The sequence below is a fragment of the Peromyscus maniculatus genome, chromosome 6, assembly GCF_049852395.1.
Source record: "Peromyscus maniculatus bairdii isolate BWxNUB_F1_BW_parent chromosome 6, HU_Pman_BW_mat_3.1, whole genome shotgun sequence".
In the NCBI taxonomy this organism is placed as follows: Eukaryota; Metazoa; Chordata; class Mammalia; order Rodentia; family Cricetidae; genus Peromyscus; species Peromyscus maniculatus.
In genome coordinates this window covers 102,036,754-102,057,378 of record NC_134857.1, presented here as the reverse complement: position 1 = coordinate 102,057,378, position 20,625 = coordinate 102,036,754, and the positions used below count along the sequence as shown (strand labels likewise).

General features: G+C 48.3%; 1 protein-coding gene across 1 annotated transcript in view; it reads right to left on the bottom strand.

Annotated features, from left to right (window-relative positions):
• The window catches only part of Bcar3 (BCAR3 adaptor protein, NSP family member), a 113,040-nt gene that overhangs the window by 68,220 nt on the left and 24,195 nt on the right, over nucleotides 1-20,625 (bottom strand). The window contains exon 3 of the mRNA XM_016010104.3: nucleotides 10,108-10,147. Coding sequence (XP_015865590.1) covers nucleotides 10,108-10,147 — 40 coding nt within the window. The remainder of the gene's footprint in view (nucleotides 1-10,107; nucleotides 10,148-20,625) is intronic.

Here is a 20,625-nt window from a genome sequence, read left to right as displayed (position 1 = left end):
GAGAAAAGCCTCCCTACGCCTAGGATGGCTGCGTCTTCGTCAAGGCTGAAGCTTGCAACATGAAATATAAATTTCCAGGGAATCCACGTTTGCCTTATTCTACTCACTGGTCAAACCGGACTCTGGGGCTGCCCCATGGAGTCATCCTGACAAGTCCCAGTCCCAGTCCCAGCCGCCAGGCTTCAAACACCAGGATGTCCCCACACATCTCTTTATCATGACGGAGCTGACCAGCAAAGTGATGCCGCTCGAAGCCGGTATGTCTACGCCATGAGACGCCTCCCAAAGCTGCGTGGTGTTGCAATGGTACTGCGTTTGTGATGGTGTGAGATCACAGGCCTTGCCCAAGGACTGGCAGCTGGGTCATAAGGCAAGATAAGGGTGATGTCAGCGATCCAGAGTTGCGCAATGGTAATGGCAGCATGAGCTGACAGAACTTTCTGTTGGAGGCCTGCAAGACGTCATCAGAGAGGAGGAAGAGGGAGAGAGAGGGAACAAGCCATCTACCGTGTAGGGGGAAAGGGTGTCAGCAAGCCTTCCCGTGAAGGGTTCTCCTAGGCTCTGCTGCCACACCATGACAGCACAGAAGCAGGTAATTCATAATATAGGCCTGGCTGTGCCCCCCATACAATTTCATAACTATACACTGGCGTGTGAATTTTGTATAATTTTTATCCACTCTTTTTAAATGAAGAAATAAAGACAGTTAAATGATAACATCCATGTTTTGCCAATGAAAACCAGGGGACGGGCCAGATACGGCCCTGCGTGGGAGTTTCCTCGCCCCCAGTTTTAAACCTATCCCCAAATGCTCGTGGGTTGATTTATCGCGGTGGTAGCAAGGTTTCCGTGTGGGACTCGCTTCCTTCTCAAGAAGCTGCCTGGCCTCTGGCACAATCCCAGGCCTCGAGTGAATTTGAGCTGCCCCCAGCTTCCTCTCCCTCACCTGCTCCATTCAAGCCCTGCCAGGATCTGTTGGCTCGCTTCATAAACTGGCGTCTAATTCTCCCTCGAAACGGCCTCCGTCAACAGCTGGCCTTGCCCTGTCCACCGCCACTCTCTCAGGTAAGTACACTTCCTGTCACTTCCCCTCACCTGGTCCCTCTCGACTAGCATTGTGACTCTGCAGTAAAGGCTGAGAAAACACCTGCTGAAGGAGCCTCCATGGTGAAAACAAATCTCTAAGGGCTGCCTCCACCTGCTGATGGGGGGGTGCGGGGAGGGGGTCTGTCCCTACTGAATCAGCCCATCTCACACTGGAAATTCACCCTCCTCCCGAGGTGGCAGTCCCCAGAGGCTAAAAGGGGATTTTCACTTCCCTTCTGTTCAAAAGCCAGGCTTATTAGGTCTAATTTGCATCCAGTGAGTGTTACCCTTTTTAGTGCAATTCTGTGAGCTTTGACAAATGACCAGTTGGGTGATTATTTCCACAATCAAAGACTTCTTCCCCCTGACATTTCCCCCAAAGTTCCCTTTTAAAGATGCCCTCCCTCATCCCTTGTCAACCATGAACCCGTTTTCTGTCACCACGGATACGGTTCCAGCTGGCAGACTTTGAAAGACGAAAAAAGGTTTGCTTTTTGAAAACTATGGACACGTATGTGTCTGTGCGTGTGTGTGTGTGTGCGTGTGTGTGTGTGTGTGTGTGTGTGTGTGTGTGTGTGTGTGCGTGTGAGCACAGGCACCCGTGGAGGACCACATGTATCAGATCCTCTGAAGGAAGCTGGAGTTACAGGCGGTTATGGACCACCCAACATGGGTGCTGGGACTAGAGAACCCCTCTAAGAAGCTATGCATGCCCTTCATTTCTGAGCCATCTCTCCAGCCCTGCTGGTAGCCTTTGAGACCATCTTTCCACAAAGCATACGGCCCTTTCGGTACACCAATGGCTTTGTGTGTCCTTTTCTTTCTCTAGCTGAAGAGTGGGCCATTGTATGGGTCACAACTGAAGCAGACATTCAGGTTGTTTTCAGGTTTTGTCAATGGTGAATAATGTCAAATAACCTCATATATAAGCATGTACACAGAGACTTTCCTATGGACATACGTTCTTGTTATAAGTTTTAACCTTTTTTTTATTTTTTAAAGGGGCTCTATTTCTGTAAACCTGAAGGATACGATTCTGCTGGGTGAGGGACTGTTTTCTAGCCTATTCGTCTGTCCTCCGACCCGGCTGCTACAATCTTCTAAACCGTAGTAACACTAAACTTCCTAAGAATAGCAACAGAGCATGCGTTGGGGGCAGAGTGGGCGGTGTTGAACGCCGGCCCAGAGTGAGCCTGGGCTGTTTCCCATTCGCCGCTGGCACCCATTCGATCTGGTCCCACGGGGACAAGGCGGGCTCTGTGGATGTGCACACTCAGGCAAAAACCTGCCGCGCCAGCCCGTTGGGCCATTATCTGGTTCGTATAACTTGTTAAAGTCTCACGGAATGTACAGCGCGCCATTGTTTCTGTAAGTCCCTTTCATGACTTTGTGAGCTGGCTAATTCAGAGCAGACCCGCCTGTTTTCCTGCTACAAGAAAAGACTTCCCTCAAAGACAGCTATTTAGCCGTGACCATGGCTGCAGCCACAGTGAGCACAAAAGGGGAGCAGCGGAGGCCCTCCTGCCCCCTCTTCTACGGAGGCCTCCCACAGCCACACCGCTTATTCTTGGTGCTGGAATTCGCATAATTATTTCTCTTTTCATCTGCTGGGTGACCTAAGGTATCCCAAGCCAACTGTGGGAAATGGCCTCACAGAGATCTGAGCCCCTGGCAGACGAACGTCTACAGACTTAGAAGACCCTCTGGGAACGAGCATTAACCCCACAAAGGATGGCTTTCTAAGCCTCTTAGGACTCCTCTAAGCTCCAGAGGAGGAAGTGGAGGGCTCTGGTCCCCATTCAGCACACCAGCTCCAGGGTGGTGACCTTTCTTCTAACCTGCACAGCAGGCTTAGAGACTGCAAGTTTTATTAATGCTCACAAGTGGGCCACAAGAAGCCACCAGGGCTGATGACTAGGAACCCGGCCAGGAACAAAGGCCGCATCCACTCCTGACACTTCCTTTATGTGATCTCTGGAGAGCAGGCCTTTGTCTACTGGCCACACTGTGCTGCCCACATCCCACCCACCGGAGGACACTTGCCTCTCCACTCCTAACTTGAAAATGCAGGCAGCCCACGTTTCCTGATCCACTAGGCAGGGCTTATCTTTCTTAAAAGCAATTTATTTCAAGATGGAAAACCTATAGTAAACATTTTCTTTTCTTTTTTTTTCTTTTTATTTTATGTGTGTTGGTGTTTTGCCTACATGTAGATCTGTATAAGGGTACCGGGTAAACTAGAATCTGAATTCTAGACAGTTGTGAGCTGCCATGTGGGTGCTGGGAATTGAACCTAGGTCCTTTGGAAGAGCAGCCAGTGCTCTTAACCTCTGAGCCATCTCTCCGGCCCACATTTTTTTTTTCTAGAAGAAAATCACCTAGCCATGATGTCCTTGCCAATCGCATCCCTCCTCAACTTTAAAACATGCCCAGGAAATAGACTTTCACTAAAGTAACACCTGTGTGAAGAAGCCAGCGAGCATCCGTGGCATGAGGAAGATGAACTGACATCTACAGCTCAGGGAGCATCTTGGAAGAGAGGACTGAAGTTTGTTAGGAGCCGGAGGACCAGGACGGCTGCTGTGAGATTGTCTCCTGGAGATGACAGGAACACTCGTCCAGGATAATTCCTCAACATAGATGCCTAAACACGACCCAAGCAGTGATAACAGCAACAGACATGCAAATGAGCAGAGAAAGGGAGAATCAGCCTCTCCCAGGGATGAGCCCCCTGACTGGTTAGCCAATACCAAGTGGTCAGCCCCGAAACCATGTACACACAGGCCATGCTAAACAAACCCAGCAGGCTGTATTTATAGATTTATGCCTGTGCGTGGGTCTAGCAATAACAATCAAAAAGAAGCCATCCGTTTAAGAGGGAGTTGGGGGAGGGGTGGGAAGGCTGGAAAGAGACTAGGAAAGGAAGTGATGTAATTCTATATCAATTAAAATTTGAATTAGAAAAAGGAAGATGAACTGAAGAGACAGGAAATAATGGACGCCTATGGAATTTAGTGAAAGGAGGAGATGGGCAACTGTTGAAGCTTCACCACGTAGGCCCGGAAACATCGCAAAGATTGACAAAAAGTGAAAGTAAAAGCAAGTTTATAAAGGGGTCACAGAAGTGAGACATGGGGCCCCGGCGTGGCTTAGCCAGCGAGGGTGATTGCTGCCAAGCCCCACAGCCTGAGTTCCATCCCCCCGTAAGGGTGGGAGGAGAAATCTGACTCCAGCACCTTACCCTGCTCTTCCCACATGCGTGCGCACACACGAAGTAAACAGATAGACTGGAACTCTAGGGCTGGCAGGAATGGCTTTTTAAAAGGTGCGGCATAATGGGTCATAAAGCAAATATAGGGGTAGATCTCCGTTCTTCAGAAGGAACAGAACCAGTAAGGGATCACTGTCCGTCACGGCCTTGGCCCCTAGTGTCTGAGATACAACTTGAAATGCTCCCTGGGGTCCAAACAGCATGGCAACTTTATAATCACGAGGGCCAGCGCAGTTGGCAGGTGGTGTCTATAACACAGGCTCTCGGGAGGCTGAGGCAAGGGGATTACAGGCTCCGAGCTAGCCAGCCCAGGCTCCATAGTGAGTTTGTGGCTAGCCTCAGCTACTAAATCTGCCTCAAACAACAACAAAAACGAACCACAGTGACAATGTAAGAACTCCTGCCATTTGGGGGGGGGGGGGGGGGAGACGACACAAATGTCTTTCTGTCTCTGGTCTGTCGTAGACATAAAGATCCCTAACATGTTAAAATTAGAAGAACAGAAACTCTTCCCAATCTTCCTAGTGATGAGGAAGACAGAACCCACAGAGAAAGTGCTAAGTTCCAGGGCACCCTGGGTTTGTTGTTGCTGTTTGTTTTTAACTTTTATTGACTCTTTGTGGATTACACATCATGCATTCTGATCCCACTTATCTCCCTGTCCCCTCTCGTCCACCCTCTGCCCTTGCAACCTCCTGCCCAAACCCAAACCAAATTTAAAAGAAAAACCAAAAACCAAACAAAAACAAAAACAAAGCAGAAATAGGAGAACCCTGTCGTGGAAGCTGTGGTGTGGACTCATGAGTCACACAGTTTACCTTTAGTCCATTCATCTTTACTTGCAAGTGTTCACTGCCTGGAGTCACTGGTCTGGCTCGAGGCCTCTGGTCTCTGCCACACCACCGATAATGGGTCCTCACTGGGGCTCCTCTTGGACACCCTGTTGTTGTCCTGTGTCGTGGAGATCCTGCCGATTTGGATCTGTAGGTTCGTCCCCTTCACATGCTCCAACAGTTCATTGATTCGGTGGATATTGGGGTGGACCCTCAAGGTCACACTGTTAACTAAAACTCGGGTGTGGACCAAACTCCCCACAGGACACGGGACTCAGCTTCCGTTGGAAGAGCAACACACTGAACTACTACCAATGATTTTAGTATCAAATTTCCTAAGCAATCACCTGACATGTCTAAGAAACTGGACACAGAGTAAATATGTCTTGATAGGCCTGCGCATATGACAAGACCAGGCAGGAAGGAGGTGGACACAAAAATCTACCACAGCTATGCTCAGGGCAAACCACCTCTAACTTCTGACCTCCAACCACGCTGCTTACTTCTACAAAAAAAAAAAAAAGTTGGTTTTATCTAGCATCAGGTATGCCAGATATGCGGAGGAAAATTCCAGAACAGTTCAGTTCTAAGCCAGTCAGTAACTACACAGTAGGCAGCAACAGGGAGGTGGCCAGGTAGCACGGAGCCGTCCCCATTCCGGTCTCACTGACATGTAGTGAGAAGCAGTTATATCTGACTACAGAAAAGGCTCTGGGATTACATAAAACAGCTCAAGTCCGACCTTCAAGATGACAGCCTTCTGAGAGTGTAGGAGGGGGGAAAAAAAACTGTGAGGGGAGAATTCATGAACCGAGGACAGTAGAAAAAGAAGAAAACAGACCCAATACTCTCCAAAGGCAGACGAAAGACAAAAATCCGTAAGGAAGGCGATGCCAGCGCCACCCTCCTCTCCGCCGTAGGGGGGGGGGGCTACTTCAGATCTGCTATTAATTCTCCTGTCCCATCCATACCTCAAATGCAACCTTTAGGGTCTAGGTAGGAGGTTCGGCAGGAGGTCAGTTCAGCCCTGTGGACAAAGTGAAAGAACGCATCAACCACCCTGGGGCTTCTCAGCCTGGTGATTTCCTTCCATTCCATATGCAAAGAGCTTAGGTAACTAAGCAACGGGCTCTTCAGTGCCACACTAATGCGCTGTGAATACAAACCCTCAGGTGTGAGGACAGAGAACTCAAACTGGGCAGAGCCAGGTCCCGATCCTCTCTCCTCCAGCACTGTCTTGCCCGACACTGCAGTCCAAGCTATGGGGACAGCCTCAGGGCCTTGTTTCCCTCAGGCCTGGGAGGCGAAGGGCAGCTTCACAACTGGGAAGGGAGGGAGACTGTCTCGCCACAGTTGGGTGCTTCTGTTCAGACGGGGCTTGGCCACAGAGCAGACCACTCCTGTTCTAGGGCAACCTTAAACCCTTAAGCATCTGACCCCTCCACTCTAGCTCATTAGGCCAATGGTGACCCTACCAGAAGGGCCCTTCATGGCACAACAGACTTAGTGGAGAATTTTTTTTTCCTTGATGCCCCAAAGACTTGAATGCACCAGGAGGTTGTAGGGAAGAAACAGCTCAAAGTCTAGGGGCTAGACTGCCCCTCCCTTAACCCCTGCCTCTCATCTGCCTTGATCTCTCCTCAGCCATCCCAGGCACCAGTGACCCTGACTCGGGTCTTTCTGACACCATCTGCCTGGCTCTGAGGGACAGTTCCATCAGAGGTGCTGTGATGGGCAGAACTCACCCAAGAAGACTGACAGGTAGGGTCCTTGGGACGTGGTGCTCAGAAGCCTCTCCTGATGTTATTTTGGAGCATTCTGAACCATTGAGGCCATGAAATATTCCACACTGGCCCAACCCTCTTCCAGCCTTTGCTTTAGACCAGTGGATCTCAACCTGTCGGTTGAGACCCCTTGGGGAGCCAATGACCCTTTCACAGGGGTTGCCTAAGACCATCAGAAAACACGGATATTTACGTTACAGTTCATTACAGTAGCAAAATTACAGTTATGAAGTAGCAGCGAAAATAACTATGGTTGGGGGGTCACCACAACATGAGGAACTGCATTAAAGGGTCCCAGCATTAGGAAGGTTGAGAACCACCACTGTAGAGCAAGGACGAAGCAAAGAAATAAAAGCTGAGGCCTGGAGAGATGGCTCAGTGATCAAGAGCACCTGTTGCTCTTCTAGAGGACCCATGTTTGGTTCCCACCACCCACATGGTGGCTCAAACCATCTATATCGCCTGTCCCAGGGGATCCAATGCTCTCTTCGGGCCTCCTTGGGACACACACACACACACACACACACACACACACACACACACACACACACGGGTGGGGGTGGGGGAGGGAAAAAAACAACTTTGTTCTACAGTCAAGAAGGATGCAGCCACAGTTTAAAGCTCTGACCGGTTTCAGATCAGGGAAGGGAGAAAACGCATACCACAGAAGAGCAGAATCCCCTCATCCCATCCCCCACAAACAATCCCTTGAAAACAAGACTCTCCAAGACTCCAAAGGGCAGCTCTATCTCTCAGCCTTGCCATTGGCAGGAGAAGGTGGGGAAAGCCGGGGTAGACGGAGGACAATGAAATTCACTACACCACTTCGACATGGTCTACACAGTTCAACTCACCATGGCTGACACTCATGAATGAGTCGCAATAACCCAGATAACACAATAGTCCTTCCCTTATCCTCAGGGATATATTCCAGGACCCTCAGTGGAAGACTGAAATCACAGGTCATATCACAGTCTGCGGATGCCACACTACGTTTTATCCTATGTGCCCTGCAGGCTGCCACGTGGAAACAGTCAACGTTTGACGCCCTAGCGACGCTGCCTTCACATCCCTCGCCTGTGCTTTGGAACCAGTAAGTAAATTGAGAGTTACTTGACACAAGCCCTGCAATTCAGTGGCAGCCAGTCTACTACTGTGTGACGGACGGACGGACGGACGGACGGACGGACGGACGGACGGATGGACGGACGAAACGGCAGCATATACAGTGCGGACACACTGAAAGGATGAGCGGGACCCAGCAAGATTTCAAGATGCTACTCAGAAACATGCACAACTTAAAACCTATGAGCTCCTTGCTTCTGGAATTTCTGATTTAGTATTTTTGAATCATGGTTGCTTGTAGGCAGGTAAAACCAGAGAGAAGTGAGGGCTGCTGTACTAAAACAGACCGCTCTAACATGGCCCATCTTTAGCAGATTCGTCAAGGGATTCTTGTAAAAGAGGTTTCGAGTTTTGTAAAAGGGGGAAATGAGTTGCTGGAGCAAGGATCAGGGCTACAGTTGGTGAATACGGAGGGTCTGAGCCTCTGGCGGGAGACAGCCAGCCTCTGAACCGTGGAACGGAGTGACTTTTAAAGAGTGACCTGCATCGTTGTAGCGCACACTGTCCCCTTGCTATCATCGAGTCAAAACACACCCCGTGTGGGTACTATCAACGCCCGGCGGCGGCAGCACACAACCCGGGTGGAAACAGATGTGGTGAGTGCAGTGCAGGAGGGGTGCAGACACAGTGACTAGAGGCGGTGTGGTGACCCTGCTGGCTTTGGCTCACACATGTGCCACAGTCCCAAAGCTCACACGTTATTCAGGATTAAGAAAGGGGAAGAAGGCCCATGGTGGTGGCGCCCGCCTCTAATCCCAGCACTCAGGAGGCAGAAGAAGGATCTCTATGAGTTCAAGGCCAGCCTGGGCTACAGAGCAAGTTCCAGGACAGTCAGGGCTACACAGAGAAACCACCCACCAGAAAGAGAGAGAGAGAGAGAGAGAGAGAGAGAGAGAGAGAGAGAGAAGAAGAAGAAGAAGAGGAGGAGGAGGAGGAGGAGGAGGAGGAGGAGGAGGAGGAGGAGAAGAGAGAAGGAGGGAGAGAGAGAGAGGGAGAGAGAGGGAGAAAATGAAAGGGGAAGAAATAATCCCTTCCTCCATCACCACTGCTCCACACGACCAGGCAATTTGACTGGAACTTTCCCCACCTCCCATCTACCCTCTGGTCAGAAGGGAGGGAATATCGGAACTACACGAGCAGCAGGTTTATATGCTCTCAATACAGAGTGAAGAAGACAGGCCATGGGTCCTCAGGAGGAGATCAGACAACCTAACTCCTGCCCTGATTCCAACAGCAAGAGCCTCTGTCGCAAATCCAGGTGTGACCGACCATGCCTCTGCTCTGTAGGAAGGGGGGAGAAGGGACAGGCGGACAGTCTGGAAGGACTGGGTAGCCAGACAGCACTGACTGGGAGCCCCACAGAGGGGCAGTGTTGCTGCTTGGCCCCAAGTTAGTTCCTGAGGAGAGAGGGGGCTATTGCAACAGCAAAGACCAGAAACTCTAAAACCCAGGGCCTTCATCCTCCCACCCAAGATAAAGCTTGGTCCACAATGCCTCTCTACGCCCTGCCCAAATCCTCCAAATCTGAAAACTAAGAGATCAAAAAAAAAAAAAAAAAAAAAAAAAAAAGAATCCACTCAACAACAGAACAGAATGACTTCACTCGGTGGCAAAATGTGATGTGGACACACAAAATCCTCTGCTAGCTGTTTATCCAGTGTGAATATTATATGAGTGCCACAGTAATGAGGATGATTACATGGTGCTGACTCCAGACCTCCTTGGAGGTATTACTGACTGTAAGCCAGAACTTATAAAACAGAAACGAAAACAAACCCGTGACTCCGAATTTTAAGACATGGGGGAGAGACCAAAGACTCTTCACAGAACAAGAGAGACCCTTCCCAAGCTCACCAAAGGCTCATGAGAACCACTTTTCCTCGGGTTGTCTCGGGGGGTGTGGCCAGCTCTCTACATAAGCCAGCCTGCAGGCAGCATTTGGCAGGGTGTTAGAGCGGGAAGTCTGTTACCCACAGTCATAACTACATGCTAAGCTCTGCTTTCCTACCTTCACATATTCCAGAGTTGGGTCCAGAAGATATGGATCCCTGAAAGGAGAACAGAGGGAAAGATATGAGACAGTTAGAACAATGCACATTGATGCTGAGTGAAAAACATCCAACATTATTTCCTCTCTTCAATTAAGTTAGTGAGCTGCCCCCAATTCCCAGGTGGTATGCCCATCACACAAGGAAGTCAGGAAGAAACCAGATTCTTCTCATGAGAGAGAGAGCAGCCATGAGCTTAGTCCAGATGTGCCATCCTTTCCAGCCAAATCCAGGTCTCAGGAAGCTACAGTGTTTTGTATGTGGTGACTCTAAGTGCACACAAACATTTAAAAGTAGCCTCAAGTGTGAAAGCAGAGCCCCAAAGGAGCAGAGGAGAGGGGGGGCAGCATCGGATGCTCAAACATGCAGCCCTTTCCAGCATTGAGGTCCCCTAGGTTAATGCCCACTCAACCACAGCAGACCACTGTGCTGCCTGGCTTGGACAGTAAGAAAACGGAGGTTCTGGCAGGCGGGCAGCTGGCCAGCCCCTGGGTCCTCGTGCACAGCTCTGCTTCTCAAGAACATCTTTCTCTTCTTCTTATCACTAATCGTTCCCACCCACTTGTGTAAACCTGAGTGACTCGGCCGCTTTATCTTTTAGTGCCCTAGTACGTCACTCGATCTAATGTCCGCTTTGTGTCTGCCAAAACCCTCCATAAGGGCTGAGCAGATATCAGAAGTAGACGGCAGGGGTGGTGCAGGGGAGGATGGGGAGATACAGGAGAAGAAAGGGGAGACACCAGATCTAGCCCGTTCTGAGCTCGTGTGGTTTTAGTGAGACGTACAATGTGGAAAGGATAACTGCTTCACAGACTTCAGGTTCAACAGAGCAACACGTTTGGACAGATGGGAGATCACTTAGGAAGAACCGGAAGGCTCTGCAGTCTGCAGGGCCAGTCTCTGAAGAGCAGGCAGGTTTCTTAGCAGAGACAGAGAGACCGCCCTAGGAACGCAGGGAAACCCACGGGCAGCTGCTGCCTTGGGAGGGTGAGCCTACCCCTGAGGCCCAGGACATGAATGATCCTCCCACTGCTGGGGACACAGTGTTCCATCCTACAGGTTGAGGATGTGATGACCCTGCTGTGACGATGGACCTACTCCTCACGCTGCTGTGACTGTTCAGAGCATGTGGCACAGGGACAGGCTGGTGGTCAAGGGCTGCTGGGCAGGCAAAGGTTCGGACACGAGTCCTTTGTGGGGTCAAAGGATCCACGCAGGGCCTAAGCTTTCAGTAACGGGGTGTGTTCCCACTGAAGACAGGCGTGAACCCAAACGTCTCCAAGCTTTCAGCAGAGGAACACAGTCTGCGGAGGGGGCGGGGCAGGGGGCTCTTGCCAGGCATCTGGAGTCTACCTGCTGTGACATCACTACCTCCTTCTGCAGGTCGCTGAGAAGTCGGGGCCAGACTCACTCTGGAAAGTGTCATGCTCTGGAGTGTGGTCATGTCATCAAGCCTTGCTTCCACGGGAACGCCCTGCCAGTGACCAGGACTGTCAGCAGCCTTTTGCCTGCACTCCCCCATTTAAGTTCTTAAAACTTGGGGTTCACTCACTTGACGTCTGGAGCTTACAGGCCCAGTGGCCCAACTCTGGGAGTTGGTAACTACAATGCTAACTTCCATCCTCTCCATCTTTCTAGTCCATGTACATTTTAAAACTTACTGCATACACACACATGCTCTAACACATGGATTAAAACACGAAAAACAATGATATGTCCTGTTCAGATGAATGGCTTTCAAACTTTTTATTATCTATTAATTATTGATATTAGAAATTAAAACTGAGAAACTTCAAAATATCTCATGAAATTGAGAAAACTCATCCAGGACAGCCAGGGCTATGTAGAGAGACTCTCTCTCAAAAAAAAAAAAAAAAAGGAAAAGAGAGAGAGAGAGAGAGAGAAAGGAAGAAAGAAAGAAAGAAAGGAAAGGAAGGAAGAGAAAAGAGAAAGTCCGTCATAGGGCCGGTGAGCTAGGGGATGTTATAAAGGGGAAAGGTGCTTGTAGCACAGGCCTAAAGACCTGAGACGTGAGTTCAAGGCCAGGAACCCATAAAAAGGTGAAAGGACAGAACTGACTCTACAGAGCTGACTCTGACTTCTGCATGTGCACTGTGGTGTGCATACACACGCGCCATAATAAAATAAATGCAAATTTAAAAGCTACTCTATTTACATTAAAAATAGGCATGTTTACACAGTAAAGATTTAGTGAGGATGACGTCATTTAGTTTTGTGGATCTTTTCATGGGCTTTGTAGGATTCAGCTGAATTCAAGTCTACTGCATTCCATGGATGATGTGATATGTGCTGTTTTAAATGAAGGGAGAAGAGCCAGACAGACAGATATGTAAGCAGCAAAGGGAAGGTCACTTTAACAGACCCCCAAGAAATTAGATATTACATAATTACAGTTACAGATAGTATAATTACAGATATCTGCTCTGATACCCAAAGTCAGGCAGCTGAAGCCGGAGGGTGACCACAGGTTCATAGCCAGCCTGGGCACCTTAGTGAGGCCCTGTCTTAGAAAATACAACAAAATCAAAACCCGTCGGTGAGTGGTAGCTACCACTACAGCTTTTCTCCTCCTCTTGGCGTTTTAGATAGTCTCACTTTGCATCCCAGGCAGGCCTTGAACTCATGACAGGCTAGCTAGTGGTATTTTTGTATGGGTTAGGTGTAAGTATGGAACCAAAAATTTAGTGTCTTACTCTCATGCTTTGAGTATCCTTTATCTAGTATGTGTGATTCTGTGACCAATAACTGTGGGAAGCACTGGCTAACGAATTTTGAAGATCTCCCAAATCTTGACTCAAATATTCCAGCAAAACCACCACCACCACCACACACATACACACACACACACACACACACACACACACACACACACACACACTACATTTGTTTGTTACCATCACCACTGACCTCACTGGGGAAGTTATTAAGTACCAGGGACTGTCAGTTTCATAGTAAAAGATACAAGTTTTCAAAACTCCTAATTTTCACTCAAAGATTAAGTTCTTGTTTTTGTTTCTTTCTCCCCTCCACCACCCCCATGATTGGCAATGAACGGTATCAAATATTTTCCTTGGGTGTCATTCATTTTCAGGAAAGTATCTGTCAAACACCAAGGCCATAATGTCATGATTTGTGACTTCAACTTTTTTTTTTTTTAAGCAGTGCTGTGACAATGGAAATGTTTTAGGCTCCAAGTCTCGATTTCATAATTTTGCTTAGAATTTTGTCTGGAATCGTTGCCCTTCTTACCTCCTTGGCTGCAACATGCCCTTACCCTTGAAAGCTACGGCATGTCTCTCTCTTTCTAAAGTGTGTGTGTGAACATTCACCTCACTCGCCAGTCAAGTCTCAGGCTAAACCTCGAACTCTATTGGAAGGGGCTGTCTGTGTGTCTGGGTGGTGTGTGGGGCCTCAGTGACCGCTGAGGCTCTGCTGGCTGCAGTGAGCACCCTCCCTCCCCGAGAAAAAGAGCCCCTCACATGCTACACACTTCCTGTCTCAGAAGTATGAAAAGGCTATTTAAGACCTGAGGTCTAGAGGCTGGGGTGATGGCCACGCTTCTCTTCCAGAGGACAGTTTTCTAGCACCTACATGGGGCAGCTCACAACCACCTGTACATTTGGCTTCAGGGGACTTGACAACCTTTGCTGGCCCCCAAAGGCACTGTACACAATGAGGCATGCATGTATGTGTGTGTGTGTGTGTGTGTGTGTGTGTGCACTCATGCACACAAATATGCACATATCAGCCAAGTGCTCAAAATTTAGATTTCTCTGCTCTAACACCAGGCCTACAGATAATAAAACTGGACTGTATCTGGGATTCATAGTAAATGAAGGGATTTTTTTTTCTTCTCTCCCCTTGAAAATAAAGAAAGAAGTTAAAGTAACTATATGAGATGATGATGTGTCAATTTGCCTGATTATAGTAACCTTTTAACTATCTGTATGTATCCCATCATAACATGCGGCATACCTTAGATGGCTGTTTTAAAAGTACCATCAGGACTCTGGAGACCCCACTCCCATGGTGCCCGTCAGTCTCCCTCAGCTCTCACTGGGCAGCAGTGCACAGACACGTCTTCCTCTGTCCTTCAAACCCTGCTGCTACTAAGTGATCTAACACAGCTCCAGCATTTCCGCGTCACCTTCGACTTCTTCTCACTCTACCTTACAGAACTCTCATCATCTATGACACATGTCACACACCACCTTCAGCGTGCAATGGAGCGTGTCAACGTCTCTACAACCTGCTAAAGGCAGACATCATGGAAGGGAGTATCATGATGGCCAAGGCCCAAGCCATCAACAAGTCCTGGATGGAGCCAAGCACAGCTTCATGGGCTTAGCAGAACGTCCTAAGCAAGAGGTCTTCTGTGCTTCTCATTCTGCGGTAACAAGCTGGCATTTAATCAGGCACCAAAAACACCTCAAACACCTTTAAAAATACAACTGTTGTGTGGTTAACACCATGCACAGTGATGCTTGTTCTTAGGAGACAAAATTCATCTATTCAAGATTTATTTTTATTTTATGTGTATGAATGTTTGCCTGCATGTATGTATGCACACCATGTGCATGCAGTACCCATGGAGGTCAGAAGAGGGCACTAGATCCACTGGAATTGGAGTTGCAGATGGTTGTGAGCCACCATGTGGGTGCTGGGAATTGAACCTGGGTCCTCTGGAAGAACAGTTAGTGTTTTAAACCACTGAGCCACCTCTCTGGCCCACTAAATTCATCTATTTCATATAAATTTCTTTCTTTTCTCTCTCTTCCTTACTTTTTTTCTTCCCTTTTTTCCTGCCATGTCTATTTTCATGGTGTCGGGAACTGAACTCAGGATTGGGTTTACTAAGCAAGAGCTCACACCAGTGCACTATGATGCACTCCACATCACAGTTCAGTGACCTCCTTCTAAAGCTTCGCTATTCAATGCGGTTGTCACTAGTCCCAGTGACCATTTCAAGTTAAGTAAAATGTCCAAGTGCTCAGTGCCTTGTGTGGTCAATAGCTCTCATCCTACACATCCTAATTACAGATCGTTTCTGCCACCACATATCTCTGCCTCACTACAGAGAGTCCCAAAGGCTCTTCCTTAATGACCAAGGCTTCAAGTGGAGGAGACAAAGAAAAGGAAAATCCAAGCATTTTCCCATGAGATAGCTAAACAGCTTGGAGGTTTCCTCTCATCTCTGACGCGTCAGTGAGCACTTGCTTTAATTTCCTCCACACCAGTGACTAAAATTCCTAATTCCTAACAGAATCTCCAGTGTCTCAGGGGCAGAGCCAAGGATCAACTATTTGGAAGCCCCAAATTACTTAAGGAACCCCATCTTCCTCTCCTTCCTGAGGAAGGCGGTCATTATTCTGGCCAAGGCTGCTCTTTCCCAGGCGTGGTTCATCTGGGAACGGCCCCTTCTGAGACCTTCCTCCAGGACGCTGGCTCTAGTGGAGCCTGGCCCCAGGGCACCCTAGTCCACAGCACTGCTGTGCGCTGTTCCAAGTGGCCGGTCAAGCTTCCCCCTGCGACATTAAAAAGGCACTCTCACTGAGGCCTACCTGAGGGAGAGCAGAGACTACCCAGCACCTGGGTGACCCCGTTTCTTGGGGGACCCTGCAGCTGGCACTGGCTCAGGAGCCACGGGGCATAGCACCTGGTAGAGAGAGTACTGGTGATGTACGCCCTTTCCCAAGGTGTGAGGTTTGAAATGCAGTGAATATCAACACGCATAGCGGGAGACCAAAGAACGTTCCGGCTCAAAGGGGGTAAAGGGAGGAATTTTATACCCAGATATGGTGGGGAGAGCAGATCTAGATTACAGAAAGTTCCGTCTAAAATAAGAGGCTCCAATCACAGCGCATGACTGTACTTCCTCTTGCGATATGCCAAACAGCTGAGCTGGTCTGAGGAATGCAGTAGCTACATTTTATCTGGATTTCAGTACGAGAACTGAGAGGTCATGATATTGCTACGGCAAAACAACTTACAAGAAGTCAGTAAAGCAGTTTAGTTTTAAACTGAACCAACATCACCCCATCAAAGCCAAAGCAACCCTGATGACCTAGAAAGGCCCTGATGAAGCGCTCCAGCCCAGCCGCCATGCTGCTGACACTGTTACTGTGGCTTGACAGCACAGTGATCAGTGGACACGTGAAGGAAACCTGTGGTGATAGATTGTGCACCCTAATAAACTTCACCTGAAGATCAGAGAACAGAACAAGCCACTAGATTAAACATAGTGGCCAGGCAGTGGTGGCACACACCTTTAATCCTAGCACTTGAAGGCAGAGGTCCATGTGGATCTCTGTGAGTTCAAAGCCACCCTGGACTACATGAGATTGATCCAGTCTAAGAGAGAAACAGAGCCAGGCAGTGGTGAAACACACCTTTAATCCTAGTATTGGGGAGTCAGGCACCTTTAATCCCAGCAATAGGAAATAAGTCATATGGTGGGTGGAAAAAGGTATATAAGGCGTGAGGAGACAGGAACTAAGGCTTTTGGGCTGAGGAAGCTCATTCGGCTGGAAGCCTATCAGCTGAGGCGCTTTCAGGCTGAGGAGAGGTGATGGCTGTGGCTTGTTCTGCTTCTCTGATCTTGCAGCTTTCACCCCAATATCTGGTCCGGGTTGTTTTTTTTGTTTTTTTTTTTTTGTTTTTTTTTTTTTTTTATTAAAAGATCATTTAACATTTGAGTTACAGAAACCCAGCAAGGCTAGTTCATGGGGCAGACAGCCATGATAACGGATTCCATGCACAAGCTATGAACCGTGAGAACCTGGGCCCAATTTGCCATGTGAACGAAATCTCTCCGTGTCTTAGTTTTGTCGTCTGTAATGTGGGAATAATAATAGCTCCTAGATCATAGGAGTTGTGAATACCAAATAAGGATGACATTAATTTATCAAAATATTTTTAAACAGTGCCTGATACACAAATTTATATATAGTACAAGTCTGAGCAGTGCATCAGATAACATTAATTAGGTTGCCTGTCTTCTCCCCAAATAGTCCACGTGAAGGATAAAAAAACTAACCAAATAAAATGAATGGATACAATTTTAACCTGTAATTTTAAAAATGTACTTACATAAATAGATGGTGGGAAAGGTGGAAAGTTTATGATCATCAGATTTAGATGATCATATTTACATCATGAAATAGAGAGATGAGATCATTAAGGATCTGGAGGGATCCTAGGCCAGACGAAAAAGAGGTAGGAGCTGCTTGTTGGAACATGTCTGGAATACTTACTAATATACTAGAAGTGATAAGACGGTAATAAATGAAATGCTGGCTCACTGAGGCCAGCCAGAAAAAAATCAGGACTGAGTAGAAGGGGAAGAAGGTCTTGACACGTAAGATATTTAGCCTGTAAAGAATGTGCTTGAGGAGAGTGGACAAGATAGTCACCTCACAGCTCAATGTCTCTGTGCAAGAGAGATCAAATGTTCTGTTTAGACAAGAGGCCCACAGGAAGATGTCAGCCTCACTTAAGGGAGTGCTTTCCACCCATCAACACCATCTGAAGATGGGGAAAGCACCTTCCCGAGACACATGAGGGAAGGGTGGTGGTCATTTGTCAGAGTTGGGGGCTGGGCAGGTCTCTCCCAGGCAGAAGAGCTAGGGCATGAGGTGGGGGGGGGGCTGTCCTTCTATAAAACAACAAAACATTTAACGTGTGCTAAAATGTTTCAGGGGAGTCCGGCATAATGACGGACACTTTCATCTCAGCACTCTGCGAGACAGAGGCCAGCAGATCTCTGAGAATTTGAGGTCAGCCTCGTCTACATAGGGAGTCCCGGGGCTGGCCAAGGCAACAGTGAAACCCTGTCAACAAAAAAAAAAGAAGGAAAGAAACTGTAATATTTAATCCTACTCCTGGGAAGCAAGTGGTATTTCCCCCAACTTACAGATTAATAGAGAGATGGGGGAGGACTAGTGTTTGAACCTCTAACTGGTAATCTCATGGCATCTAGCAAGTGATCATGTACAACCCCCACTCTCAAAAGCGTCAGCTGTGCAGCCGTCTGGACAAACTGACAAGCAGAGGCCAAAAGACAATCGGAACTGTCTGCCACTCCCGCTTCCCCGATTCTCCTACAAAAGGTAAAGCCAAGAGAAGACACGTGGTGTTCAGGGAATCAGAACCCATCTCCCCAGCCCTTGTCAGCACGGCTCTGATTGGCACACGGAAGACATCAACACGGAGCATGTCAGCTCACGCTTCTCTGCGTGGAGGGACGGGAAGGCACTCTGAGCAGGACGGGAAGGAAATCAACCCTGGCAAGCTGCTTGGGGGACCTTCCAGGGGGTGATTTGGCAGTCCCTCCGATTATTCTGTTTTCCTCATTTGAAAGGCCTTGAGAGCAGAGCGAGAACACAACCAAAGTCCCCCTTGGCCACATCCTCAAATGAACCCAGCGAGGACGATGTCCCGTCCTGGGAGGGGACCACAGCAGCTCATACAGTCAATCAAGCATCGAGACGCCTTAACTAGTCTCCTAGTTAGACACAGATGGGGTGGGGGATAATTGAGGATAGAAACAGAAAACCAGGCTGGTTGGGGATGGCACTATAACTCGGAGGCAGTATGTACAAGACCCTGGGTTCAGTCCCCCATCCAGATACTTTAAAAACTAGCACTCCAAAGGAAACTAAAACAGTTTTTTAAAAGATACTTATTTAGACACAGAAGATTGTGTCTACTCCCTTCTCAGCCGGCCACTTGCACTTAGCTTACCAGAAAGGAGCGAACATTCTCCTACACAAATACCCTTCCCGATGGGCCAGAGAGCATAGCAGTTGGCCTTAGAGACGTGCCTCTAAGTTGAAACAGAATACCCAATTATTCACATGAGGCTGCGGCCAGAAGTCTCCAATCACAGATTTATATTCTCCAAGCGAGATCACTAGAAAACAAACAGAGGGTCTTGGCAATCTAAGCGAAGGGGGCAGGGGCAAAAATAATATTTCTGGCTTATGCTAATTATGACTCCTCACTCCATGAGACCATGCTGTGGCATCTCTGGTTACAAGTGGGGGGTCTGGCAGGCGCCACAGCCCTTCCTGGTGGGTGGGCAGGCTGGTGTACCAAGAAGGCCCACAGTGATGACAGGAGGTGAGACCAGGCTCTCGGTATTTTATTTTTAAGTTTATTAAACCATGGATAACGTCACTCTCTGCTCAAGCTAAGTTATTGAAAAAGCATCTCACTTTTTACAGTTTCAGCTTCAGGAATGTCTGAGTCACGGAAATGATACACTTACAATTTACTTTCTCATTAGGAACCAGACTGATTATTTCCTTCCTCTTCATAGGGCACTTGATCTGAGTGTTTGCTGTCTTGAGTTAGGCCTCTTAAGCGGTATTTCACCGAAAGAGGCCTCCCCATTCTTCTGGAGTGGTTAGAATACAAACTGAGAAGTGCTCTGCCCTAAATCACAGAATGTCTTTTGTTTGTTTGTTTGTTTTAAAGCTGGGGTCTCACTATGTAGCCTTGGCTAGCCGGGAACTTGCTATGTAAACCAGGCTAGCCCTGAACTCACAGAACTCTGCCTGTCTACAAAATGTCTTAAGGATTGCTTTTTTTTAAAAAAATAATGTATAATTAATTAGTGGTTATCAGTGTCACTAGAAATCTTTTGAAATGTAACATCATCAACAACAAAACAAGTCACTTTTATTGGGATCATTATTTTTATATCATAGAAGAGTGTGAGAAATCAGACCCACCTGTTCCAGACTGAGATAACGCCACATGCACTCAAAATCTACAGAGCCAGCACCCCATCCTGCACAGGTCACTGTATACTCCTCCATTCCCTGCATATATCCATTTGTATGCTTTCTTCCCCCTCCACATGACCAACCCCTAAGAGGAATGCCATACCTGCTTCCTGCTCAGCATCTCCCACACGTCTTGAATCCACCCCACAAATGTCCTTTGCACCTTCCTACGGTGTGCCACACACAGGACGGCACACAAAGTCCTCGCTTTCAGGGAGGTCTCTGGCAGAAGGGAAGGACCGATCAAGAGGTCCAGCTCAGCTTCAGTAGGTGAGAGAGTGTGGGTGGGTGGGTGGGTGGGTAGGGTACCCTGCAGAGCCTTCCAACAACACACAAGCTGTACTGAAGCCTGCGCAGTCTGGGGAGGTCACAGGATGAGCGGCCATGAGAAATGCTCCAGGCAAGAGAAGATGCATGCACAAAGCTGAGGGCATGGATGTCACAGCGTGTTTGGGGAACTACAAGCTGTGCAAGAGTTCACATGCCTTCGTCTAGGCCGCCAGCACCTCGTAATTTTGTTGGGCTCCGGCAGTGACCTCCCTGCATCCCCCCGGTTCTGCAACTTTCTCACCACACGGTAGCAGAGATCCTTCTCGACTCGGCATCCCGGACTGCTACTACCTCAAAGGAAGACCCTCCTCTGTCATACTCATGGCCTATAAACCTGTT